General features: G+C 36.5%; 1 protein-coding gene across 3 annotated transcripts in view; it reads left to right on the top strand.

Annotated features, from left to right (window-relative positions):
* Window positions 1-22,809, top strand: part of LOC113536569 (CSC1-like protein 2) — a 69,559-nt gene that overhangs the window by 39,852 nt on the left and 6,898 nt on the right. For all 3 annotated transcript variants that reach the window (XM_053237973.1, XM_053237974.1, XM_026930590.3), the window contains 14 exons: window positions 993-1,135; window positions 4,302-4,353; window positions 4,502-4,610; window positions 5,762-5,832; window positions 6,194-6,274; window positions 9,368-9,491; window positions 11,524-11,657; window positions 11,815-11,952; window positions 12,275-12,428; window positions 14,600-14,706; window positions 18,207-18,293; window positions 18,908-18,973; window positions 19,935-20,097; window positions 20,748-20,853. In XM_053237973.1, coding sequence (XP_053093948.1) covers window positions 993-1,135; window positions 4,302-4,353; window positions 4,502-4,610; window positions 5,762-5,832; window positions 6,194-6,274; window positions 9,368-9,491; window positions 11,524-11,657; window positions 11,815-11,952; window positions 12,275-12,428; window positions 14,600-14,706; window positions 18,207-18,293; window positions 18,908-18,973; window positions 19,935-20,097; window positions 20,748-20,853 — 1,535 coding nt within the window. The remainder of the gene's footprint in view (window positions 1-992; window positions 1,136-4,301; window positions 4,354-4,501; window positions 4,611-5,761; window positions 5,833-6,193; window positions 6,275-9,367; window positions 9,492-11,523; window positions 11,658-11,814; window positions 11,953-12,274; window positions 12,429-14,599; window positions 14,707-18,206; window positions 18,294-18,907; window positions 18,974-19,934; window positions 20,098-20,747; window positions 20,854-22,809) is intronic.

The raw sequence follows: 22,809 nt of genomic DNA, 5'->3' as shown, positions 1-22,809 counted from the left end.
ACACCCCCTAATTTTCTCTAACTGTAGTCATGTCATTGGAACGTGATTTTTTTATATATATATGTAAATAAATAAAATGACAGTTTTCTGCTTAATCTTTCATATTGTAAAATGTAAGTGAGTTTATTCCATTTCAGTGTTAAATATTTTTTTCTAAATTTAATGCAAAAAACAAAAATCTGATTATTTTTCTGGACATTAAATAAAGGATCATCAAACAGGCATTTATTTATTTGTTTGTTTATTTATTAACATTTTCTTTAACATTTATTAACATTTTCATTTGCAGCACTACTGTTTTGCTGGCCATTTGTTAGCAAACCCATATATTGTTGATAAGTAACAAAGAGCCAGGCGATCATTAATTTTCTATGCATGTGCACAATACATAGCTGTGAGTTCAGCAACAACAGCAAGCAACGTCTGAATCGAGATTTTCTCAATTCCATGTAAATTAGATCCGACCACAAATAAAGTAACGCAACAAATCCAAACAACTGTCACACAATTCCTCAGACCAATTCTTTAACGTTTCTTCAGTTCCCCGCTCACAACTTTAGTTCCTACCTGCAGTTATTCTACTGTTTGGACAGGCCACGCCCACAAGGATGAGCAAACAAGTTATTAGAGAATATTAGTATCACTGTTTGAAAGGGATTTTATTTAGATTCTTTGCACTATTAGTATTTTAACAAACACTGTTTGACCATTTGTTACTTGTGACATGGAAAACACTTGTGAAATCTAACACACATACATACTGCTAGAAATTACATTTTTGCCTTACTGCTATAAACTAAAAATCTTTGCTCCCTTTATTTTGTCTTAAAGATGTGCAAAATTTTTCGCTTCACTCACCGCTGCAGTAAGTTGATTTGGCAGAATTATGTTCCGCGTGACTTAATTTGATAAGCTAATAGAGTTATGCAGCAGTAAGAGTGCACGTGGGTTATTACAAGAGAGCAATTTAACGTGTGTGTGTGTGTTTGTAGGGACGAGGAGATCCGTGAGAAGTGTGGCGAGGATGCCGTGCACTACCTCTCCTTCCAGCGCCACATCATCGGGCTGCTGGTGGTGGTGGGCGTGCTGTCGGTGGGCATCGTCCTGCCCGTTAACTTCTCCGGAGACCTGCTGGGTGAGTAGAGCGCTGCTGAGAGGAGACGGACTCCCTAAAGAGAGAACATGGCAGAAGTAGACACAAGCAGATATTGATCCATGTTTATTAGGCTGCTCTCACACTAGGCATGTCCTAGTGGAGCACTTCCAAAAAGATCAGAAAGCGATAAAATCCTACATGGTGGACGCACTCAGTGAGTGAATATGATCATAACGTTATGTATAATCAGAGATATCTGACTGTCAGTATTTTATTATTGCAATGTAGCAAGAGAGAACCATTTTTGGATGTTTATTGGTATCTGATTTCTCCTAGGTTAAGCTCAGGGTGCATACAGTGATCTAAGTCTAAATGCTATCTAATCGCACAAGCGCTCCTCTTAATTTCCTGTCTCTCAATCCAAAGCTCAGACTCCTCTTTGCTATATTTAATAATAAGAATAACTTGTGAGTTATCTGACTAATCCTGCTCACTCCAGTTATTTTACTTTGTTTCTAAAGAACTCGGTCAGTTATATCTCCTCCAAAATTTTAAAGGAAATAATTTAACTTGAATAAACATAATAAATGAATGAACATGGTGGCACAAGCTTCATATCTAACCTCCCGCGCCTGTGACTTTTTTATTGCGTCTCATGGGATCCAATCCCGATGCACACCTCTACTTGGTGGTACTGTTGTTATGGTTACATCGTGCATGCCACTTTTATTTCATAGTAACACTAAAGGTGTTCTCATTAGTGCTTTTTATGTTGCAAAAAAGGCTTAATGTGAAAGCTCTTTAAAAAAAAAAAAAAGAAAGTAGACATAGCATGTTCATACGCTGTTCGTGTAACCCTTTACATCATTAGCTCTTCTCAGGTAAGAGCAGGAGCGAGCTCGTAGCATATTGTTGAATCTTCCAGAGAATCATGGATGATCAGGTGTCTCGGAGGCAGTCGAATTTGCTCAGTAGGATCCCACTTCCATTTCAGTGTAATAACCTGCGGCTGTCTCTGGACTGAAGGAGTTTTGGCAGTGGGGGGAACATGTGCCTCAGCTGCAAGCCGCTAGCTGCTAATGAGCTGGCGTTAGCGCCCATGCTCACCCTGTTGATGTCCTTGTTCGGTGCGTCCTGTCCTCTAGTGCAGCTAGCTGTAGATTATCATGCTCTGGGGCTTAACCTCTGCAGTAATGGGATTGTACTCGTCAGTGAGAGGGGTAATTGGGCGCCGGTCAAAGGTACGTCAGGAGAGAGAGAAATTTCAAAGAGATGAGATGTAGGACAGAAATGGAGTGAAGAGACAAGAAGAAACTATTTTACTATTTTAGGCAGTTCTGTATTATTCATAAGTGTTTGTGAAACATCAAAAACATCTTTGATTATTTTCTCCTCTGAAAATCATGCTTATATATATTTAATTATTAATTAAAAATTAAGTGCTGTTTTTTTAATGCTCACAGCCTGTTTTCCCAGAAACCCCTCCCTAGTTATTAATATTCATCAAGCAGACGCCCAATGTTAATGGCAAAAAAAAAAAAAAAAAATCATCATTAATAAAAGACAACGTATTAAAGAACAGTATAGTTTGTGTGCGCGCTACTTCTAGACCTTCAAGCTCCTGTTTCCAGTTATTCTTCAAACCTGGAGAAAACCGCAAGATTGTTATTATTTTTTTTGGTCATAATTTTGCATTTTTTTTATTTCATGCCTGAGTCATGTGTCTTCCCAGTTGAAAGCGTAATGAGCATGAGCTTTGTGCACATAGATGGTGTATGTTGGTGGTATTGGAGTGTGAGTGAAAGTGAGTTACGTACTACAGAGCAAATATTGCTCTCTCTAATTATCCTCTAATCTAACATTACTACATATCTATTCCATGCTACGCTCTCTGGACTGTATTCAGAGTCAGCGACTGAAGTTCAGAAGTTATGTCAACGTTTACACGGGAGACATTTACTTGTGCACGGTCCTCGAGTTGATTTTCCTGAGCTTCCCATTCAAATTATGCAAATCACCTGCGTGTATTTCACACTCCAGATTTTCTTGAGTAGTAGCATCTGAGATATGGGTTTTTCAATCATGTCTAGATCACCAGCTTCAAACACAAGCCCTTGCCTTTAAGACAGAAAAAATTCCGGGTAGAAGATGGAGACTGAAGAGGCAGCATTTCTGTCAAATGTAATACAAAATACAAATTGCAAATAAATAAAAATAAATATTAATGGTATATAAATGAGCAAGACATATTATATATTATATATATATATATTACTGCATAAGTAATCATCACATTAATCACGGTCAATAAAATTAAATTAATTCAATAAAATGGCTTCCACCCTCATTATTAAGCAGCTTAAAAATAGCACTTGATCCAGCACATGCTAATTTCGCATTACAGTGGCAGAAGGTTTGACGCTTAAAAAAAAGGTAGGAAAAAATGCTGGATAAGCCACGAAAAATATTTTTATTTATTATCATGTGAAGACAGTTAGTTGCTAAATATTTTTAGTAATTAACTGTACTAAATCAAGGTCAGGAACTCGTAAATTGTATTTGTTGAAACCTTTCCCTGAGCTTTGATTCATAATTAGGGACAATATGATTAATTACGTAATGAATAGTGCTGTATTGATGTATTTAATGTTGCCCTTGGATTGCATTCCATAGTTTTTTGTTTGTCTTTACATCACAATATATAAATTTTGGTGTGATGTGTGTATTGTGGTTACATCAAACTGTCAGAGTGGCGCTGGACTTTTCTTTTGAGTTGATATTGTGTAAGCCAAAAAAAAAAAGAGTTTATGGTCAGAATTGTGTGTAATGTATAAAATTTCGGTATTAACACCTCACTATGCTTGTTGAATGCAACAATGAAAACAGCCCTCTATCTCTACAGACTCGTTTTCTCTGTCTCTATTTTTTTTTCTTGCTATTTCAATTCAGTTGTCTATCTTTTATTTTAGACCTTTGGTTCCTCATGTCATCTGTCATTCTCTCTACAGAACTGTCTCTATTTTTATCATCTCATCTCCTGTACTGTTTTTTGCTACAAATCTGCTGCAGCTCATTTATTACTCATTTAGCTTCTTTTTTTTTTTTTTTTTTTTTTTTTTTTTTTTTAATCTGAATCCAGATTGTTCTTTGTGCTGTACTTCTGTGATCTAAACATGGCTCTTTCTTTCTGTCCTCATTTAATCAGAAAACAATGCGTACAGCTTTGGCCGCACCACAATCGCAAACCTGAATTCGGGGTGAGTGCACACACATTTGAGTGACAAATCATTTTATGATCGTTGTAATGAAAAGAAGACTGGGATGCAGTGTTTAGATGTGAATTTACATGTGGAATGAGTTTTTTGACATGAAAGCTGAGGGATTTCGTCTCTTGCCGTCCCACAGGAACAACTTGCTGTGGTTGCACACATCTTTTGCGTTCCTGTACCTCCTTCTCACCGTCTACAGCATGAGACGCCACACCTCAAAGATGCACTACAAGGAGGACGACCTGGTAATTTCCTCATTCATTTTTAAAAGCAGGAATACAGCTTCTCTAATGAAACCCGCTGTTAATGAGCTCAGTGCAGGACAGGAGCTGTGGTATATGATTTTCAGATAAACCTCGGTTCATTAAAATCAATCAAACTGTTCATTCAATCAATCAATCAAACCCCAGCAATATTACAGTATATACATGGAGTTACAGTTGAAAAGTCTGGAAATATCTAATTTGATAAGCTATAAATGCTGCATCACATTCCTCAAAAAACAAAAACACTGTACATAATGTAAGTTTAATAAATAATAATAATAATAATAATTATAAATACAAATGTGTTATTAAACATAAACTGTCTAATCATTGACGTGGTGAAACCTTCTGTAAGGAGACGTTTATTTAACATTTATGGAAGGAGTCTCCAGTGTCAGCGCTTTATAATAGGTTTTCCACCAAGGTGAAGTCTTCAGGATGCAGGACTTTGCTTTTGATTTCACAGTCACATGACATGCTACATTTACTTTTGTCTTATTAGCTTTGACTTTTGCAGTTGTTGCACAACATTAAATGTAACTGTAAACGGATAAAACGTACAGCATGTGTCGTTCTTTAATTAAAAAAATATAATTTTTAAATGGCAAATTGCTGTGGTAGAAGAGCAATGAAACTCTTCGGGATGTGGTGTTATAGGAAAAATGTCTGGTTTAAGGGTAACTTGCTTCATCCCACCATCTTGGTGTTGATTATATAGAACACCCTGAGCATGATGAGATCAGATCGACTTTTATTAATCCCTCATGGAGAGGTTGAATTGTTATACAGAGAAAGTAGATAATAATATGAATAATATTAATATATAAATATATTATGTGATATGACACTGATGAAGTAATAGCAGTTAACTCGGATGTTGAGGCTGTATGAAAACCTGCTATGGCTTACACCGAGAACATTCTCTCATGAATCTGTCCTTAATGAAATCTTCGCCCCAGACTGCTGCGTATAGAACACGTCTCTTGAAATATGGATGAAGTCTGTCTATAGAGCTGACCTACATTCTGCCGTAAGCGTCTCGCAGTAGAAAGATGCTCTGTAGAGAAGCAAAGACGCTGAAACTGCTGATTCTTATTTCTGTCTCTCTGTCTCTCTCTCTCTGGTTACAGGTGAAACGCACTTTATTTATAAATGGCATCTCTAAATATGCAGAGGAGATTCAGATCAAGCAGCACTTTGAGTAGGATTTCATGTCTCTCTTCATTTTCATAAAATTAACCAGTGCTGTCGATTCTGCTCTCACAGCTCTTCTAACCACTCTGACATGCCTGTGATCAGAAAACTAGATTTCCAGTTTAAATCATGTGACCGGCGTGCAAAGATGCCAGGAATAATCCTAACTTGAATAATCTCAATTTCTAAATGAGGCTGATTTGACTACAATTACCCTTCAGTGTGGTTTAAGATTAAGTTTTTGCTCTTCTGTCAAACTTCTGAGAAGGTCGGGGTGATTAGTCGAGCTGGTGTTTGAGTTGAATGTGCATTTTCAGAGCTCAGGGAGTGCATGTGCTCGTCTGATATGCGATTTCTCGGTTTTGCAGGCAAGCCTACGAGAACTGTGTCGTCCTGGAAGCGCGCATCTGCTACAACGTGGCCAAACTCATGGCTCTCAACGCCGAGAGGTACACACTCCTTTTAATTCTAGAGTCAGCAGTCAGTAGTCAGTAGTAGCGTCTAAGCCAGGGGTTCCTCAGCTGATCCCATGTAGGGTCACTTGATTTACCTCCTTTCTTCTTTTGTTTTACTCATTTATTGCAAATTAACATTACGAATATTGCTCTAACTATGGATTTTGTATGCCGTTGTTTTGTTACTGGGAGTCGATTTCAAACGAGCCACACAGAAATGAAGCGTGTACCTGCTGTGTTGGTCTTTTTCGCTGTTCTGACACACTGCACTAGCGTAGGAGTTCAGCAATAAAAATGGACAAATTTCTCCGTCCGTCTAACGCCGCTGGTTCCTCGAAAACATCGAGTGACTCTGACTCAGTGGAACAACAGAAGTCAAACGTGAAAACTTGCGAAATATTTATTGAATATGGTGAGTGTAAATAATGAGGGGAAAAAAACAAAAAAAGCCAAGACTTGAGGAAACGGAAAATGCATACTATTGATTTGGCGTCATTTGCCCAAAGTTTGGGAAACCTCAGTCTGAGCTCAGCAAACAAAAGAAAATTACCTGTTGCTTGTGTTATGTCTTTCCTAATAATTAGTTATGGTTCTCGTAATAATAACGTTTGTTTATCACAAGATCAGTTGTGAAGCTTGAAAGGTCACAAAGCCTGTGAAGTTGCAGATTAATCTCTGGATTACGTATAAGGGACAAAACTATCATGGAGGAAGGAAAAAAAATAATATGAATTATGAATAACTTCATATGTCTTTATTTTTGAGTGGTATAATCAACAAGCCTGGATTGTTGTTTATGGAGTTAATTTTGTGACAACTGTTGCAAAAAATATATATAAAATCCACAAGCAAAATATTAATTATCAAAATGTAAAGAAAAAAAAGTTTGCAAATGCAAATAATGAAGATCAAATCAAAATAAATTTTATCTTCATTTTATATCTTTTATATTGACATTTTGATATTTGTATTATACTGACACTCTCATTTTGCTTTCATTTTTTTTTTTTTTTCATTTTTCTAATTATGGGGTCTAAGAAGTTGTCCACCTTAAATCTCTCTTCGTCAACAGATTTTGGAGTGGGAGGTGCTCTGAAAGTTAGCCCCGCCCACTCAATTTAAGATGGAGCTGCCTCTGACATGGTGGGACGAACAGACCTGAGTGCTCAGCAGTAAAAAAAAAAAAACATATGGGTAGCTACTGAATTGTTTGTAGATGCATCTCTTGCCCGTACAAGTGTCTTTTAAAACGATAAGTAGGTGACAAAACTGAAGCTGGCTTCTTATTCACCAGCTGCTTCTTCTGATTTGTTATTTCCACTTTTTTGCTTAATTCTGATACAGTTATCTCTTTATTATGAAAATGTCTCAAAAATCTGACAATTCTGCCTAAAGCTAAGTATAATATACTTTCAACATGGTCTTTATGAAGAAATTTACTGTATAATTTGTTAAAATAATGGCCCTGTGAACTGAGCATTTGAGACCATGGCATGTAAAAATAAGTGTAATATATTATTATAATACTGAGATAATGTTGTAGGGATTAGGCAGAAAGTGTAATTTACCTGCATCCAATAGTCTCAAATGCTATGTTCACAGGCCCATTATTTAAAAACATTCTACAGTAAATTTCTTCATAAAGACCATGCTGAGACTCATTCAGTTAAATTTTTTTATACTGAGCATTCCTACAACACATTACCCTTATTTTCATATGAAATTGTCGGATTTTTGGAACATTCTGAGAATGAGATGATAATGGTGCAGGAAATTGTATGTGATTTTAGTGCGCTTCATGGCACCATCTACAGGCGTGAGGTCATAAGACCTGGACCTTTTTAAGACTGAAATGGAAAATCGGAGTAAGAAGCCAACGTCAGCCTCGTGGGATAAACTGCTACTCAACAGGATGGAATGAAGGCACTTGTATGATAAAGATATGTACATGAATGCATCTCCAAACAATTCAGCAGCTACTCATATTATATTTGTCGGCTTGTTAATGCAACTACAATACGGCTTCCCTGCTGCTGATCACTCGGCTCTGTTCGTTCCACCATGTCAGAAGCCTCTCCACTGTTAATGGGGTGGGTGTGGCTAAATTGCAGAGTACCTCCCACTCCAAAATCAGCTGACCAATAGAGATTAAAGGTGAATGCCTTCTTCTAAGACCCACCCAACATTTCAAAAAAATAAAATAAATTGTACCAAAAGTCAGAAGCGAAAGAAAGATTCCAGAAGTAAAAAAAAAAAAAAAGCATCAGAAAAATCCACAAGTAGAAAAAAATGAAAGCAAAATGAGAGTAAATCAGAAGTAATCTTTTTGAAAATTAATTTTGATTTGCTTTTCATTACTTGTGTTTGCAACAAAAGAATTGCATTTTGATTATTAATATTTTCTTTGTGGATTTTTATTCTTTTGACACAAAATTAAATCCATAGTTGATGAACTCAGTTAAAATGATTATTTGGATTAAGTATCTGTTATTTATTCTATATATATTCTATTTCCAATTCTATTTTTTTTTTTCAACAAAGCTAGAGAGTAAAAATAAGTTAATTATAATATTAAGTCTATTGCAAAGCAGATATAGAAAGATATAAATAGAAATAAACCTGGGAATGACTCTGATTGCAGGAAGAAAAAAAAACTTTCTTTTGCTAGGATTAGTTTTAATGCTTTTTTTTTTTTTTTGTCTTCCATGACTTGCTCTTGGATTATAATATTGGAAATATAAAGAAAAAAAACAGGAGTGTCTTATATTTATCTGGTTTACGAGACAGAAGGCACTGATGAACACTCAGGCCAAGTGCAAAGCCTGGAGAAGCGATCGCTTGCCAAGGGCTTATTGATTTGTAGTGTGTCAGGAGGAAAGTGTGTGTGTGTGTGTGTGTGTGTGTGTGTGTGTGTGTGTGTGTGTGTGTGTGTGTGCGCACATGGATGGGTGATCTAAATGAGCTGGGCCTGCTGATGCTCTAATTCTGACTGACTGACTGACTGATCCATGAGAACAGCAGTGCGGCAGCCTTTATGTAACCCGTGTGTGTGTGTGTGTGTGTGTGTGCATGTGCATGTGTGTATAGGAAGAAGGCTGAGCGTAGTAAGAAGTTCTTCACAGATCTGCAGGCGAAGGAACACATGCCCACCATGATCAACCCCAAACCCTGTGGCCACTTGTGCTGTTGTGCCATTAAAGGTTGTGAAGAGGTGAGGACTGTGCTCACACACACACACACACACACACACACACACACCTTTACGTCATGACATGTTCACTGAAAAAAAAGATTCAAAGTCAAAGAAGAAAAAAATATTGGTTTAATGTAACACATTGCCTACATACTAATATTCTTACACACTACATAAACACTAATAGCATTGTAACACACAGGAGACACACTAATAACACTAACATACTACATAAACACTAATAGCACTGTAACATGCTGGATACACACTGATAAGACTAACACACTGCATATGCACACTACATAAACACTAATGGCAATGTAACATGCTGGATACACACTAATAACACTAACACACTGCATATGCACACTACATAAACACTAATGGCAATGTAACATGCTGGATACACACTGATAAGACTAACACACTGCATATGCACACTACATAAACACTAATAGCACTGTAACATGCTGGATACACACTGATAAGACTAACACACTGCATATGCACACTACATAAACACTAATAGCACTGTAACACACTGCATTCACACTGATAACGTTGTAATGTATTGTTACACTCTACATATATACTTTTTGCATTGTAATGCACTGCATACACACAAATAACATTATACTGCATACACACTAATAATATTCTGACACACTGCATAGACACTAATAGCATTATAACACACTGCATACATACAGTTGCAGACTACATACACACTAATAACATTGACACACAGCATATACATTAACAGCATTGTAACACATCAGATACACTAACAGCCCTGTAATAGACACATAACATACAAGGCTATTAGTGTGTACATGTTTGAAGTGTGTAACAGACTACATCCACACCGATATCATAGTAGGAGTATGCATAAACACTAACAGCATTATAACACACAGCATGCCCTAATAGCCTTGTAACAGACACATAACATGCACACTTGAGACATATACACTCCTTTGGCCAAGCCCAAAATGGCTACCTAATGATCCTGTAATGCAGGTTTTGTGTCTAGAAGATATTTTAAAAAGCCATTGCTGTCTCAGAAAAACATCAAGGACAGAATGAAGTTTTTGGCAGAATATGGAAAGTTTGGTTCCGAGTTGTTCAGGAGAGTTGTGTGGAGTGAAGAGTCACGATTCGAGTTGCATGCTGATGTTCTGAAGAGGTGTCTTCGAAGCTCTGGTGAGAACTACAATAGTGAAAGCATGTCTGCCCCAGTTAAGCATGGAGGAAGAGGTGTTATGGTGTGGGGAGCTTTTTCAGCTGCTGGTACTGGTGAGCTGCTTCACTGTGAAAAGTCAGCTAATGCTTTGGAATACAGGAGAATATTGCAGAAAGGTTTGCTTCCCACAACTGAAAAGCTGTTTTCTAAAGAGGAACGATCAGATGTTCTTTTTCAGCAAGACAATGCTCCTGCCCTCACTGCAAAGACCACCAAAAAGTGGTTTGAGATCCAGTCCATCAGGATCATGTTTTTGCCTGGTCAGAGTCCAGATTTAAACCCTGTAGAGAATATTTGGTCTTGCATTAAACACAAACTAACTGGGAAACATTTTCAAATACTCCTCAACTGTTTGAAGCCATCAACATTGAATGGAAAATCCCTGACCCTTCTTTCTTTAAAAAGCTGTCTGCAAGTTTACCACAAGGCTTAAACATTCAAAGAAATCAAAAGGAAAAGCTAGCCCATGCTAAATTGCTTTATTTATTTGTTTAATTCTTACTAATTTCCTGACCAATAATTTGTTGTTAAGATCATTAAAACCTTAATACTTGGCTCCCCTCCCCCCGCCCCCCCCCCCCCCCCCAGGAGTGTTCGCACTAATAGCCTTGTAACAGACTACATCCACACCGATATCATTGGAGCACAACACAACACCTATACACTAACAGCTTTATAACACACCAGATACACTAATAGCCCTGTAACAGACACATAACATACACACGAATAACATAGTAACAGAGTATAGTGTGCTGTGCAGTATTGTAAAGGCCATCCTGACACGTCTTTATACGTCCCTTACAGGAGGAAGCAGTGAGCTACTACACGAAGCTGGAAGCGAAACTTAAGGAGGAATACAGGAAGGAGAAGGAGAAGGTCAACACCAAACCTCTGGGCATGGCTTTCGTCACCTTCCAAAATGAGGCCATGACTGCAATGTGAGTGACTGTAGCGTGCGTCAGTGGTGTTTTTCCACCGTCCTTCAGACGCCCAGGGGTTGATTCTGATTGTATTTATTTTTTGTCCAATATTTTATTAACGTCCAAGATAGAAATGTGGATCACCACTGTGAAATTTCTCTCTGTGTCTCTCTAGAATCCTGAAAGACTTTAATGCGTGTCAGTGTCAGGGCTGTATGTGTCATCAGGAGCCGCGTTCCTCTCAGTTCAGCGAGAGTCTTCACATCTATAACTGGAGTGTGACCTACGCTCCTGACCCCCAGAATGTGCGCTGGTGAGCCCTGTAACCACTACACACATTTTAGATTCACATCAGTGTATCGTAAGTGTGTGTTTCAGAGGCGGTCCATCAGGTAGTGCGAGGACCACTAAGACTGATGTTATCGTCATACAGGATGGTTAATGAAAAAATATTTTCTTGTGGAATGATATTTACTTTTAATCACTCACCAGTTTTTTTTTTTTTTTTTTTTACTTGCGTATTTGTGCGTTTGAGTTTGTGCATATGGGTAGGTTTTTAGCATCGCAGCATTACGTCGTGACTGGAACCTGCTGTGTTTTGTGATGTTTTCTGAGCATTCTCTCGGTTTCTGCAGGGAGCATTTGTCTCTGGGAGGCGTTTCGTGGTGGATCCGTTGCTTAATCATTAACTGCATCCTCTTCCTACTGCTCTTCTTCCTCACAACCCCGGCCATCATCATTTCCACCATGGACAAGTTTAACGTTACCAAGCCAGTGGAGTATCTCAATGTAAGCCTCTACCTAACCTTAATTTTTATTTATATTTAAATTGATCTAAAACCACAGAAGAATAGACCTGTCACAAGTTCTTGCATATAACTGTGTCATCAGTTGCTCAGTATCTAAATTGCAGTTTGTATACTAATGTTGCTATTTTAAGTTTGAGATCACGTCACTTACCTCCCAACAACAATTTTTGTCTTCATTGCAAAAAACTAATATCTTAGCAAGTGAAAGTGTCTTGAATATGGGCAAATTTATATCGCATTTCTTACTATGAGGTTATTTTAAATCGAATATAAGGTTAGTCAGCCTGTTTTTCAATGCTTTTGCACATTTCACGCTTTAAATTTTTTTATTCCATTGGCGGATAATTCTTCTTTTTTCTGAAAATAAATGCTTAAAATTAGAAATTAGTATAAATGTCTATAAATAGGCTTAATAATCATATACTTGTTTTGTAGTCTTATAAAAGAAAATAGTAGTTAAATCTGACCATTATATGCAGATGATGCAGCAATAATTGTGTCTCATGAGAAGAAGGAAAATATTGAAAATGAATTAAGTAGAGAGATTGAAGGGGTCTCCAAATGGTTTTGCCATAATAAACTGTCTTTCCATTTGGGGAAAACTGAAGTTATATTATTTGGCTCGGCTGCTAAATTGAAAAAATGTTTTAGATTAGAGGTAAAGGTTGAAGATCAAATTATTACACCTAAACGAGAAGTAAAATATTTGGGTTGTGGTTTAGACAGTAATTTGACAGGAGAAAAGATGGCTGCTTTAGCTCATTCAAAGATTTGTAATCGAATAAAATCTTAAGCAAGACAGGCGGCTTTCTTAGATACTCAAACTTTAAAAATGTTGGCTGGTGCATTAGTGCAGTCACACTTTGATTACGCTGCAGCTTTTTGGTATAGTGGTATTTCAAAGAAACTAAAAAATAAATTCCAGACTGCTCAAAATAAGCTGTGTAGGGTTATTTTGAAAGTAAATCCACTGATGCATTTGCGAGATGAACATTATAGGAAAATTAGTTTTCTAAAAGTTGAAAAAAGGGTAATTTTTCTAAAACTGGTGATGGTGTTTAAGATATTAAAGAAAATGGTTCCAAAGTATCTGTTAGAATATTATGTATTTGTAAGAGAGGTTCACGGTCATTCTACAAGGGCGAGTAGTAATGATATATCCTTGTAGATTTAAGAGTGAAATGGGAAAAAATTCTTTTTTATAAACTAGCTCTGTTGCTTGGAATAAATTACCTGGGTGTATTCAAGAGATACAAGTTGATAGTATTTTTAGAAGGGAAGTGAAAAAATGGTTGTTTTATCATTGATGTTTTGAAGTTTGTGTGGTGAGTTTCTGAACTTGAGATTGATTGCACTCCATTTATGATTTGTTCGTCCATTTTTAAAATATCGAGGACCACAATGGAAATAAGCCGATGGCTTTTTTTGTGTATTTTATCCTCGACGGTTTTGAAATGAGTATGAATTAGTCTTTTTTGGACTTTTTTGTATTATGTTTTAAATTTTGTCAAATAAAACAAACAAACCATATTCAAGATATAATATCCTCTTGCTAAGAAATCTTTTTTTGCAATTGTGTGACTTCTGTCACTTGGGTTTTAGTGACTGGAGACATTGCGCTCAACACGTGGTCCTACTTCTGAATAGTTAGAAAGTACTTAACATGCTCAAGTTTGGCCGACCACCAGCTGGGATGTAAATTGTGCACTCATCAACTTGTCATAAATGTCTGAACTGTTCTTAACTGCGATCTTCTCATTAGAAGTTCGTTAGATTTGAAAGAAACTTTAGTGGATGCCCGGCAAGGAGTCCAAATTATTATTATTTTGTGCTTTGATGAAACTGAATGGTAATTGCTTAAAAGCATGACTCTGCATTGTTCAGCCTTCCTGTACAGCGAGTGTAGGCAGTATACAAGAGCTGAGGCTGAAATGATGACAGGAGTGGGGGTAAGCTTGCTAAATATAGTTTTCTATATATATATTTGTTGTATTTGTAGCTCGCCTTACATAAGACAGCGGTTGGCAGGAAATCAGTGGGACGGGAGAGGTGGAGGTGGAGGCGGATGCCTCGGAATTAAAACAGTGATTCATCTTGAGCAAGAGTTTATCTATTAACCACCACTCTTGTGTCTTTTTTTTTCCCCCCCAGAATCCTATCATCACCCAGTTTTTCCCCACTCTCCTGCTGTGGGCTTTCTCTGCGCTCCTGCCCACCATCGTCTACTACTCGGCTTTTTTCGAGGCCCACTGGACCCGGTATGCAGACTTCCACACTCCTCCTTTTGGCTAGTGATGGAAGGAGAGGTGTTAATTAGATATCTGTAATATGATATTAATTCTGATATGCTAGTCACCATGCACACTAAGCCTGTTGTCATGGTATTAAATATGCATGTCACAGTTTTCGCAGATCATCACTATTGTAAAAAGCTCTGGCGTAGAGAGGCTGTGTGTAGGTTTTTAGTTGGAGTCATGCCACAGAGGATGGAGGATAGAGTTTAGAGGCCAGTGGGCTATACTCAGAATCAGATTTGATGAAGATTTGTTTACAGTTTGCCCTTGTACAGTAGGCAATATTGTATAACGTGAAAACTGTAGAGTTTGGGTTTATGAAAGAAAACTAGACACCTGTTTTAGGTTGCTCTGTTTTGAAGAAAATTTGACACAAAACTTGCAGTAACTACAAAATACAACTGTAAACCAAAGCAGTGCATCTTGGTTTTGTTATAGCAGTGACTGCTGTTACTGGGGTCTGCCCTCGAAATAATCGATATTATTTGTCATTAAAAGTGAAATTTTAATTAGATGATGGCTTGAAGTATTCTTGGTTATTGTAGTTTACAGCTGCACAATATATTGTTTGATAATTAATAACACAATATTGGCCATCAAATTATGGGTATCTCAGTGTGTAAAAATCAAATGAACGTCTCTTTCAGATAGGTTTGCTCTGGAGGTTTTACTTTATTGAGGAAACAGCCAATTATTTTAATTAGTTAAGTTTGTGTTTTTAGGGCAAACTTCAAGATTGCATTCACAAATATGCAAAAATATCTTGAATCTAAAGTATGAGATAAACTTATCTTATACTACTCATTGTTTTATCTCGTTATAAAACATTTATTAGGATATTAAGCCTATCTATGGTCATATACCTTTATAGACTAATTTTAAGAGAGAATCTCGCTTCTTTTTTCTAGAAATTTAGTAAGTGCTTGAAATAAGCAAATTTTTCTCCTAATAGAACAATAAAATTCCTTGATTTAAAATTGAAAATGTCTACAAATAGGCTTAATATTATTATATTTGTTATATTTGTTATATTGTAATCTTATAATGAGAACTATTAGTTAAATTCACCTATATATAAACATTTTTTTTCACTCGCAATACCAGCATTATTTGCAGTGTAATGCAATTCACCCAGATTTAAGATGTTTTTTTACACTAAAATATAATATTAAAACTATTTCTAGTTTACTAATTTTATGCTTTAAATTATCTTGTTCTATGGTGAGAATTTCCCTTATTTCAAACAGTAAAAACAAGCAATAATTATTTGCCAATAGAATAAGCTTATTTCAAGCTTGAAAGTAGTAAAATGTCTAGAAATGTATTTAATATTCTAATATTTATTTTATTCTAACCATGTAACAAGAACTATTAGAAAAAATCACCTATATTTATGATAGTTTTACTAGTGAAGATGTACATTTTTGCAGTGTGCTGAAGTACAGTTGCATTCTGACTCTATATATTCACACAGTGACAACATTCAAGACAACATTGCATAAGTTCAGCATGTCCTACAGAAATGTCACAAGATTGCACAAGACTCCCGAGCTACACATTCAGATTTCAGCATAGGTTTTTACACTCTAATGAAAAACTGTATTGACTTACGTGCAGAATGTACAGCACACAGGAATCAATGCGTAGGAATAATGTACAGAGTTCATGTAGTGGAGAGAGTTGCAGGTAAAACATGTCACATTGGAGACACAACACTGCTGATTAAACCTGAGAGAATGCATGCAGGAGATGTGGGAAAAGAGGAAAGCAGTAGCAATGTATAGGTATTTTGAAGTAACAAAGTTGACTGTAAAATTGACTGTACAATTACTCTGAAGTAATGAAGTACAAATACTTTGAGATAACAATGTAAAATTAATTTTGAAGTAAAAGTGTACTGACTGTGTAGTAAAAACATAAAATTGATTTGAGATAAAGTAGCTTTATTTTGCTACTTCAAAGCAGTTATTTATTTATTTATTTATTTATTTACTCCGAGGTACAATTACTTTGAAGTAACAAAGAACAATTAATTTGAAGTAACAACATACAATTAATTTGAAGCAATCAAATACAAGTACCTTGAGGTAATGAAGCACAATTACTTTGTTATATAAAAAAGTACTTTATTTATATAACAAAGGACAGTTACTTTAAAATAAGTCATTTTTATGTAAAGTACAGTTACTTTGAAGTAACTTTAAGTGCCATTAATTTGAAGAAAAAAAAAAACTAGTACTAGTACTTGAATTAACAATTTACTTTGAAGTAACAAATTACAGTTAATTTTGAAGTATGAAAGTACATTGACTGTGTAGGAAAAACATGGAACTTCAAGTAAAAAAAATACAATAACTTTGAAGTAATGAAGTACAATTACTTTGATAACAAAGTAAAATGACTTTGAGATAACGAAGCACAGTTATTTTGTTATATAAGAAGTACTTTATTATGTCAAAGTAATTGTACTTTGTTATATATGAATGTGCCATTACTTTCAAGTAACAAACTACAATTACTTTGAAGTAACAAAGCAAAATTAATTTTGAAGAAAGAAAGTGTATCTTCTGTGTAGTAAAAACATAAAACTACTTTATCTCAAATCAATTTTATTTTGCTACTTCAAAGCAACTGTTTTTTTTTTTTTTTACTTCAAAGTATAATTACTTTGAAGTAACAACGAACAATTAATTTGAAGCAATCGAATACAAGTACCTTGAGGTAACGAAGCGCAATTACTTTGTTATATAAAAAAGTACTTTATTTATATAACAAAGGACAGTTACTTTAAAATAAGAGTAATTTTTATGTAAAGTACAGTTACTTTGAAATTAAGTGCCATTAATTTGAAGTAAAAAAAAAAAAAAACTAGTACAAGTACTTGAAATAACAATGTACATTTACTTTGAAGTAACAAATTACAGTTAATTTTGAAGTATGAAAGTACATTGACTGTGTAGGAAAAACATGGAACTTCTTTCAATAAAAAAAAAAAAATACTACTTTTGAACAAAATAAAATTGATTTGAGATAAAGTATGATTACTTCCAAGAAACAAAGAACAATTAATTTGAAGTAACAAGGACAATTACTTTGAAATAAGCACAATTACTTTTTAAAAGTCATTTTTCTAAAACGAAATACTCTGAAGTAATAAAGTGTCATTACTTTGAAGTAACAAACTAGTACATTTACTTTGAATTAACAAAGTGCAATTACTTTGTAATGATAAAGTCACAATTATATTACTTTCATACAGAAACTAAGTTTAGGAGTTTATATTTTTCTACTTTAACTTGAGTGAAAGTTTTGAAGCTGTACTTCAACTTTAAATTGATTTTATATTTAAATGTTCTTTTATTTGAGTAAACATTTCAGCACACTTGAACAGGGATTAAGTGAGGAATTTAGCGCAGAAGTTAATAAAAAAAAAAATTGCTTCTTTGTATGCTTGTGTGTTTTAGGTCGGGAGAAAACCGGACCACCATGCACAAATGCTACACTTTTCTCATCTTCATGGTCCTTTTGCTGCCATCTCTGGGCCTCAGCAGGTAAAGCTGGTTTCCTGTCTTTCTCTCTTCCTCAGAAAGCAGACATTGATGATTAAAAGCTAATCACTGGGATCTTCGAATCCACTTGTATATGCAAACAGTAAGGTTGTACTGCTCGAGTAAATCAACTGATTATGGAAATCACATTTATGCTTTAGTGGTGTGGTTTATAACTAAATAGACAGATTTATTAAAGTGAGTAATGCATTTGAATAGTAATCAGATACAGTTTCCGTAATGTAGTCATTAATTGAATCCCACCCTATCAATGATAGAATTATTTCCTTGCTTTCTAGCTGCTTCAGTAATCAGCCCAAGCTAAAATTAGTGAGCATAAGGCTTCTTAAAGACCTCGGCCATCTGTACTACCGAGTTCACCGAATGACTTCTTATGACTTCTGAATCTCTGCGTGATGAAGACACTAAATCAAGTCTTAACTTCTGCTGCTTTCAGTTTATGATTTTCACTTTGATTTGATTTTACATTGATTTAGCAGGCAGTTATGGTAATGTAATACAGCCGTTACATTATTCTGGAAGTTTTTCAGAGTATCATTTGCTTTCCATCAATGCGGAAAAGTCCAGAAAATTAATTTTGGCTTTGCTATCCACAGTCTGGATGTGTTTTTCCGCTGGCTGTTCGACACACAGTTCCTAGCTGTTGCCGCTGTCCGATTTGAGTAAGTAAAAGGATTTATAGAACTTTTGTATACACAAAAAGCTCATTTGAATGTCAGTTTTTCTGTTTGTTCGAGTCGACTTGGTTTAAATCTTTAAGATACTTTTAGATAAACACTTAATAGACTAAGGGAAATTCCATACTCTATACAATTTCTATTCAATTACAAGATGTAAAAGTGATCCTGATTGGCTGGAAGGTGTTGATTAATTTTCTATAACAGCAGCTCTGACAATAGTGCAGATCACAGGTTTATATTAATGCACTTTATCTGATAGACTTTCATTTCTATAGAACCAAATCATTCACGAACATTGATATGGTGAGTTTTTCTGTCAGGAGATGTTTATTTAACATTTATGGAAGGAGTCTCCAGTGTTAGTGGTTTGTAACAGGCAGAGGAGTTTCTCAGTGACAGTCTGCACTTTCTTTCTTTTTTTTTTTTTTTTTTTTTTTTTTTTTTTTTTTTTGTCTAATTAACTTCCAAGAGAGAAAAAAACAGAGGCTGTTGGGGGCAAAAAAAGACTATTTACTGTATAGCTGCTATAATATAAGTGATAACAGGAACTAACTAGTTTCATGGGCGTTCCACAACGTTAAATGTAACCATAAATGGATAAAGTATGATTTGTTTATTCATTCTTTAATAAACCTTTAAAAAGTGAAATCATTGGCCAACTGCTGTGGTAAAAAGGAAAAAAAAAAACACAGTAAGTGGAAACAGTGACTCTGCTTCATCACATCACCCTATTGTTGATTATTTTCCTGTACCAGCGCACCCCCAGGTGTTATCCTTATGCTTTTTGTTCTAAGGGTATGCAAATTTGCACTACACTGTATATACCTTCTTGTATTCATTCTTTAGGCATTCAGGATAATAAAAGATTAAAATTAAATAACTAAAAAAACTTTCTGTTCAGGCGTGCATTAAAACATTAAAATTTCCCTGCCTTGCATCGCAGGTGCGTCTTCCTCCCTGATAACGGAGCGTTTTTTGTGAACTACGTGATAGCGTCTGCATTCATCGGGAACGCAATGGATCTTCTTCGCATTCCGGGTCTTCTTATGTACATGATCCGTCTGTGCCTGGCTCGATCTGCTGCTGAGAGACGCAATGTCAAACGGGTATAACATACGGAGACACACACACACACACACACACACACACACACACACACACACACACACACACACACACACAACCCATTAAAACATTTTTGCAGAGTGACTAACTACATCTTTTGTCTGTGTCTGTCTCTGTCATGACCTCTCTCTCTCTTTCTGTGTGTGTCTCTGTGTCAGTCTCTTTCTCTCTCTGTGTCTCTCTCTCTCTCTCTATCTCTTTCTCTCTGTCTATCTTGTCTGTCTGTCTCTCACTCTATTTCTTTCTCTCTCTGTCCATCTCTGTGTGTCTGTGTGTTTCTCTCTCTTGTGTCTTTCTCTTTCTCTATTCATCTCTCTATCTCCCTCCCTCTCTATCTCAAGTTCAAGATTTGATTGTGTGTTTGTCGTTATGTGTACACTGGTGTGTGTGTGTGTGTGTGTGTAAGGTACATTTCAATTCAGTAGCTATGGGGTTACAAACTTTTGCACACAACCATTTAAACACATTTTAAATACGTCCAAACACAAAGAATGAAGCAATATAATTTTGAGAGGCTGGAGAGACTGAGAGAGGGTCCAAAAGATTATAAAATGTGTGTGTGTGTGTGTGTGTGTGTGTGTGTGTGTGTGTGTGTGTGTGTGTGTGTGTGTGTGTGTTAACGACCTTGCAGCACCAGGCCTATGAGTTTCAGTTCGGTGCAGCCTATGCCTGGATGATGTGCGTCTTCACCGTCGTCATGACGTACAGCATCACCTGCCCAATCATCGTGCCCTTCGGTGAGTCTGCCCCGCCCCCAAACACTGCAGTCCATTCACAAAACGAGTGAGTGAATGAGAGGAGAAAAATAAAGCAGCCCATTAAAAGGGAAAAAATGGGAGTGAGATAGACGAAAGAACTAGAGAATAAGAGAGAGGGGGGGAGGAAGGTACGGGAAGAGAGCCAAGATAAGTAAGAAAAGGGGAGGAGGACGAGAGAGAATGAAGAGGATTAATTCAGTCAAGAGAATGAGAGAATAAAGAGCGTGATGAAGAGAGAACATGAAAAACATGAAAAACGTGGCTGATGAAATGGTGCAATGGTGAAGGTACGGGGGATTTCAGGCCTCTGAATGGGGGGCCCAGGGTCTGTGTGTGTCTGTATAAACCCCCGGCATTCGTGAGGAACTGGCAAATGAACAAAGCTCTTAAGTGATAGCTGTGCAACTCATTCAACCACTTTCTGCACTCACTGAAGTTCTTTTGTGCAACTGCTGATATTTGAGTTTTCTTTTCAAACCCACTTTAATTTCTGACCTCTCCACTGAAATGGTGGAAAAAAGGTGTTGAATTTCTAAACATTGTTGCATGTTTGGAGAACGCCTCCTGCTGGTGAGCTGCTTCATGTGTGAATAGAAGCATCTGGTGTGTGTGTGTGTGTTGTGTGTGTGTGTGTGTTTCTTCCTTTGACACTCTCTGTCTCTCTGTCTCTCTTTGTATCTGTCTCTCCTTCTGTATCCCTCTCTCTGTCTGTCTCTCTCTCTCTTTGTGTCTTTCTTTCTTCTTCTTCTGTTTCTTTCACTGTCTCTCTTCCTCTTTGTGTCTCTCTCTCTTTTCTTTTTCTGTTTCTTTCACTGTCTCTCTTCCTCTTTGTCTGTCTCTCTCTCTCTCTCTCTGTCTTTTCTTTTTCTGTTTCTTTCACTGTCTCTCTTCCTCTTTGTCTGTCTCTCTCTCTGTCTTTTCTTTTTCTGTTTCTTTCACTGTCTCTCTGTCTCCCTCTCTATGTGGGAGAAAGAAGAAAAGGTGTTGAATGAATAGATATTGCTGCTTGAAGTCATTCTAGATGTGTGTGTGTGTGTGTGTGTGTGTGTGTGTGTGTGTGTGTGTGTGTGTGTGTGTGTGTGTGTGTGTGTGTGTGTGTGTGTGTGTGTGTGTCTGTTTAAATATAGCCTCTCTGTGGTGAAATTTCATTCACAGAAACCAGGAGATGGTGATGGAAAGGAATAGCATTTTTTTTTTTCTTCTCCCTGTTGACAGTATGACTCTCTCTCCACACACACACACACACACACACACACACACACACACACACACACCTTTCCTGTTAGCAGTATGACTCATCGGGTTGTTGAGGATTTAGCTCTGCATTGAAACAGGATGCAGCAGGTTGTGCTGACACGTTTCATTGAAAGCGTGATGACGGCAGTGTTGAGCAGACCTCACACCACCGTATGGCACCACTGCTGGGCTGCTAATTACGAGTTTCACTGTACTGTAGAGTGCAGAGTTTTGCAGACCTCTAATGTAAAAAGCAAGGGAATTTTATTCTGTTTAGTTATTTAGCTTGTGCAGATGATTCTTTATTTAGCACAAGCAACAATAGTCAAATAGTGTATGTAAAGATCTGAATTTTGTGATTCTGAATTTCTTTAAACACTTGTGTGTTCACCCCACAGCATCTTCCATACCTCTGCGCAGCTTTCAGTTCCTCTCAGTTGTAATTCTCTAAGCTAATAAAACAAAAAGGAGAATGTCGTCTTGCCAGAAAGCCCAAACTCTGCCAGACACTGGAGACTCCTTCCATAAATGTTGAATAAGCGTCTCCTGATATACATTTACATTTATTCATTTAGAGACTCTTTTATCCAAAGAGACTTTTTTTTTGAGTGGGGAAACGTTAGGGGTTAGTTAAGTGTTCATGGAAGAGGTGGGACTTTAGAGGTTTTTTGAAGATAGCAGCAGATTCTGCTGTCCTGA

This window comes from Pangasianodon hypophthalmus, chromosome 11, assembly GCF_027358585.1.
Source record: "Pangasianodon hypophthalmus isolate fPanHyp1 chromosome 11, fPanHyp1.pri, whole genome shotgun sequence".
Taxonomy (NCBI): domain Eukaryota; kingdom Metazoa; phylum Chordata; class Actinopteri; order Siluriformes; family Pangasiidae; genus Pangasianodon; species Pangasianodon hypophthalmus.
The sequence above is the reverse complement of the archived record's forward strand: the minus strand, read 5'-3'. Positions and strand labels throughout refer to the sequence as shown.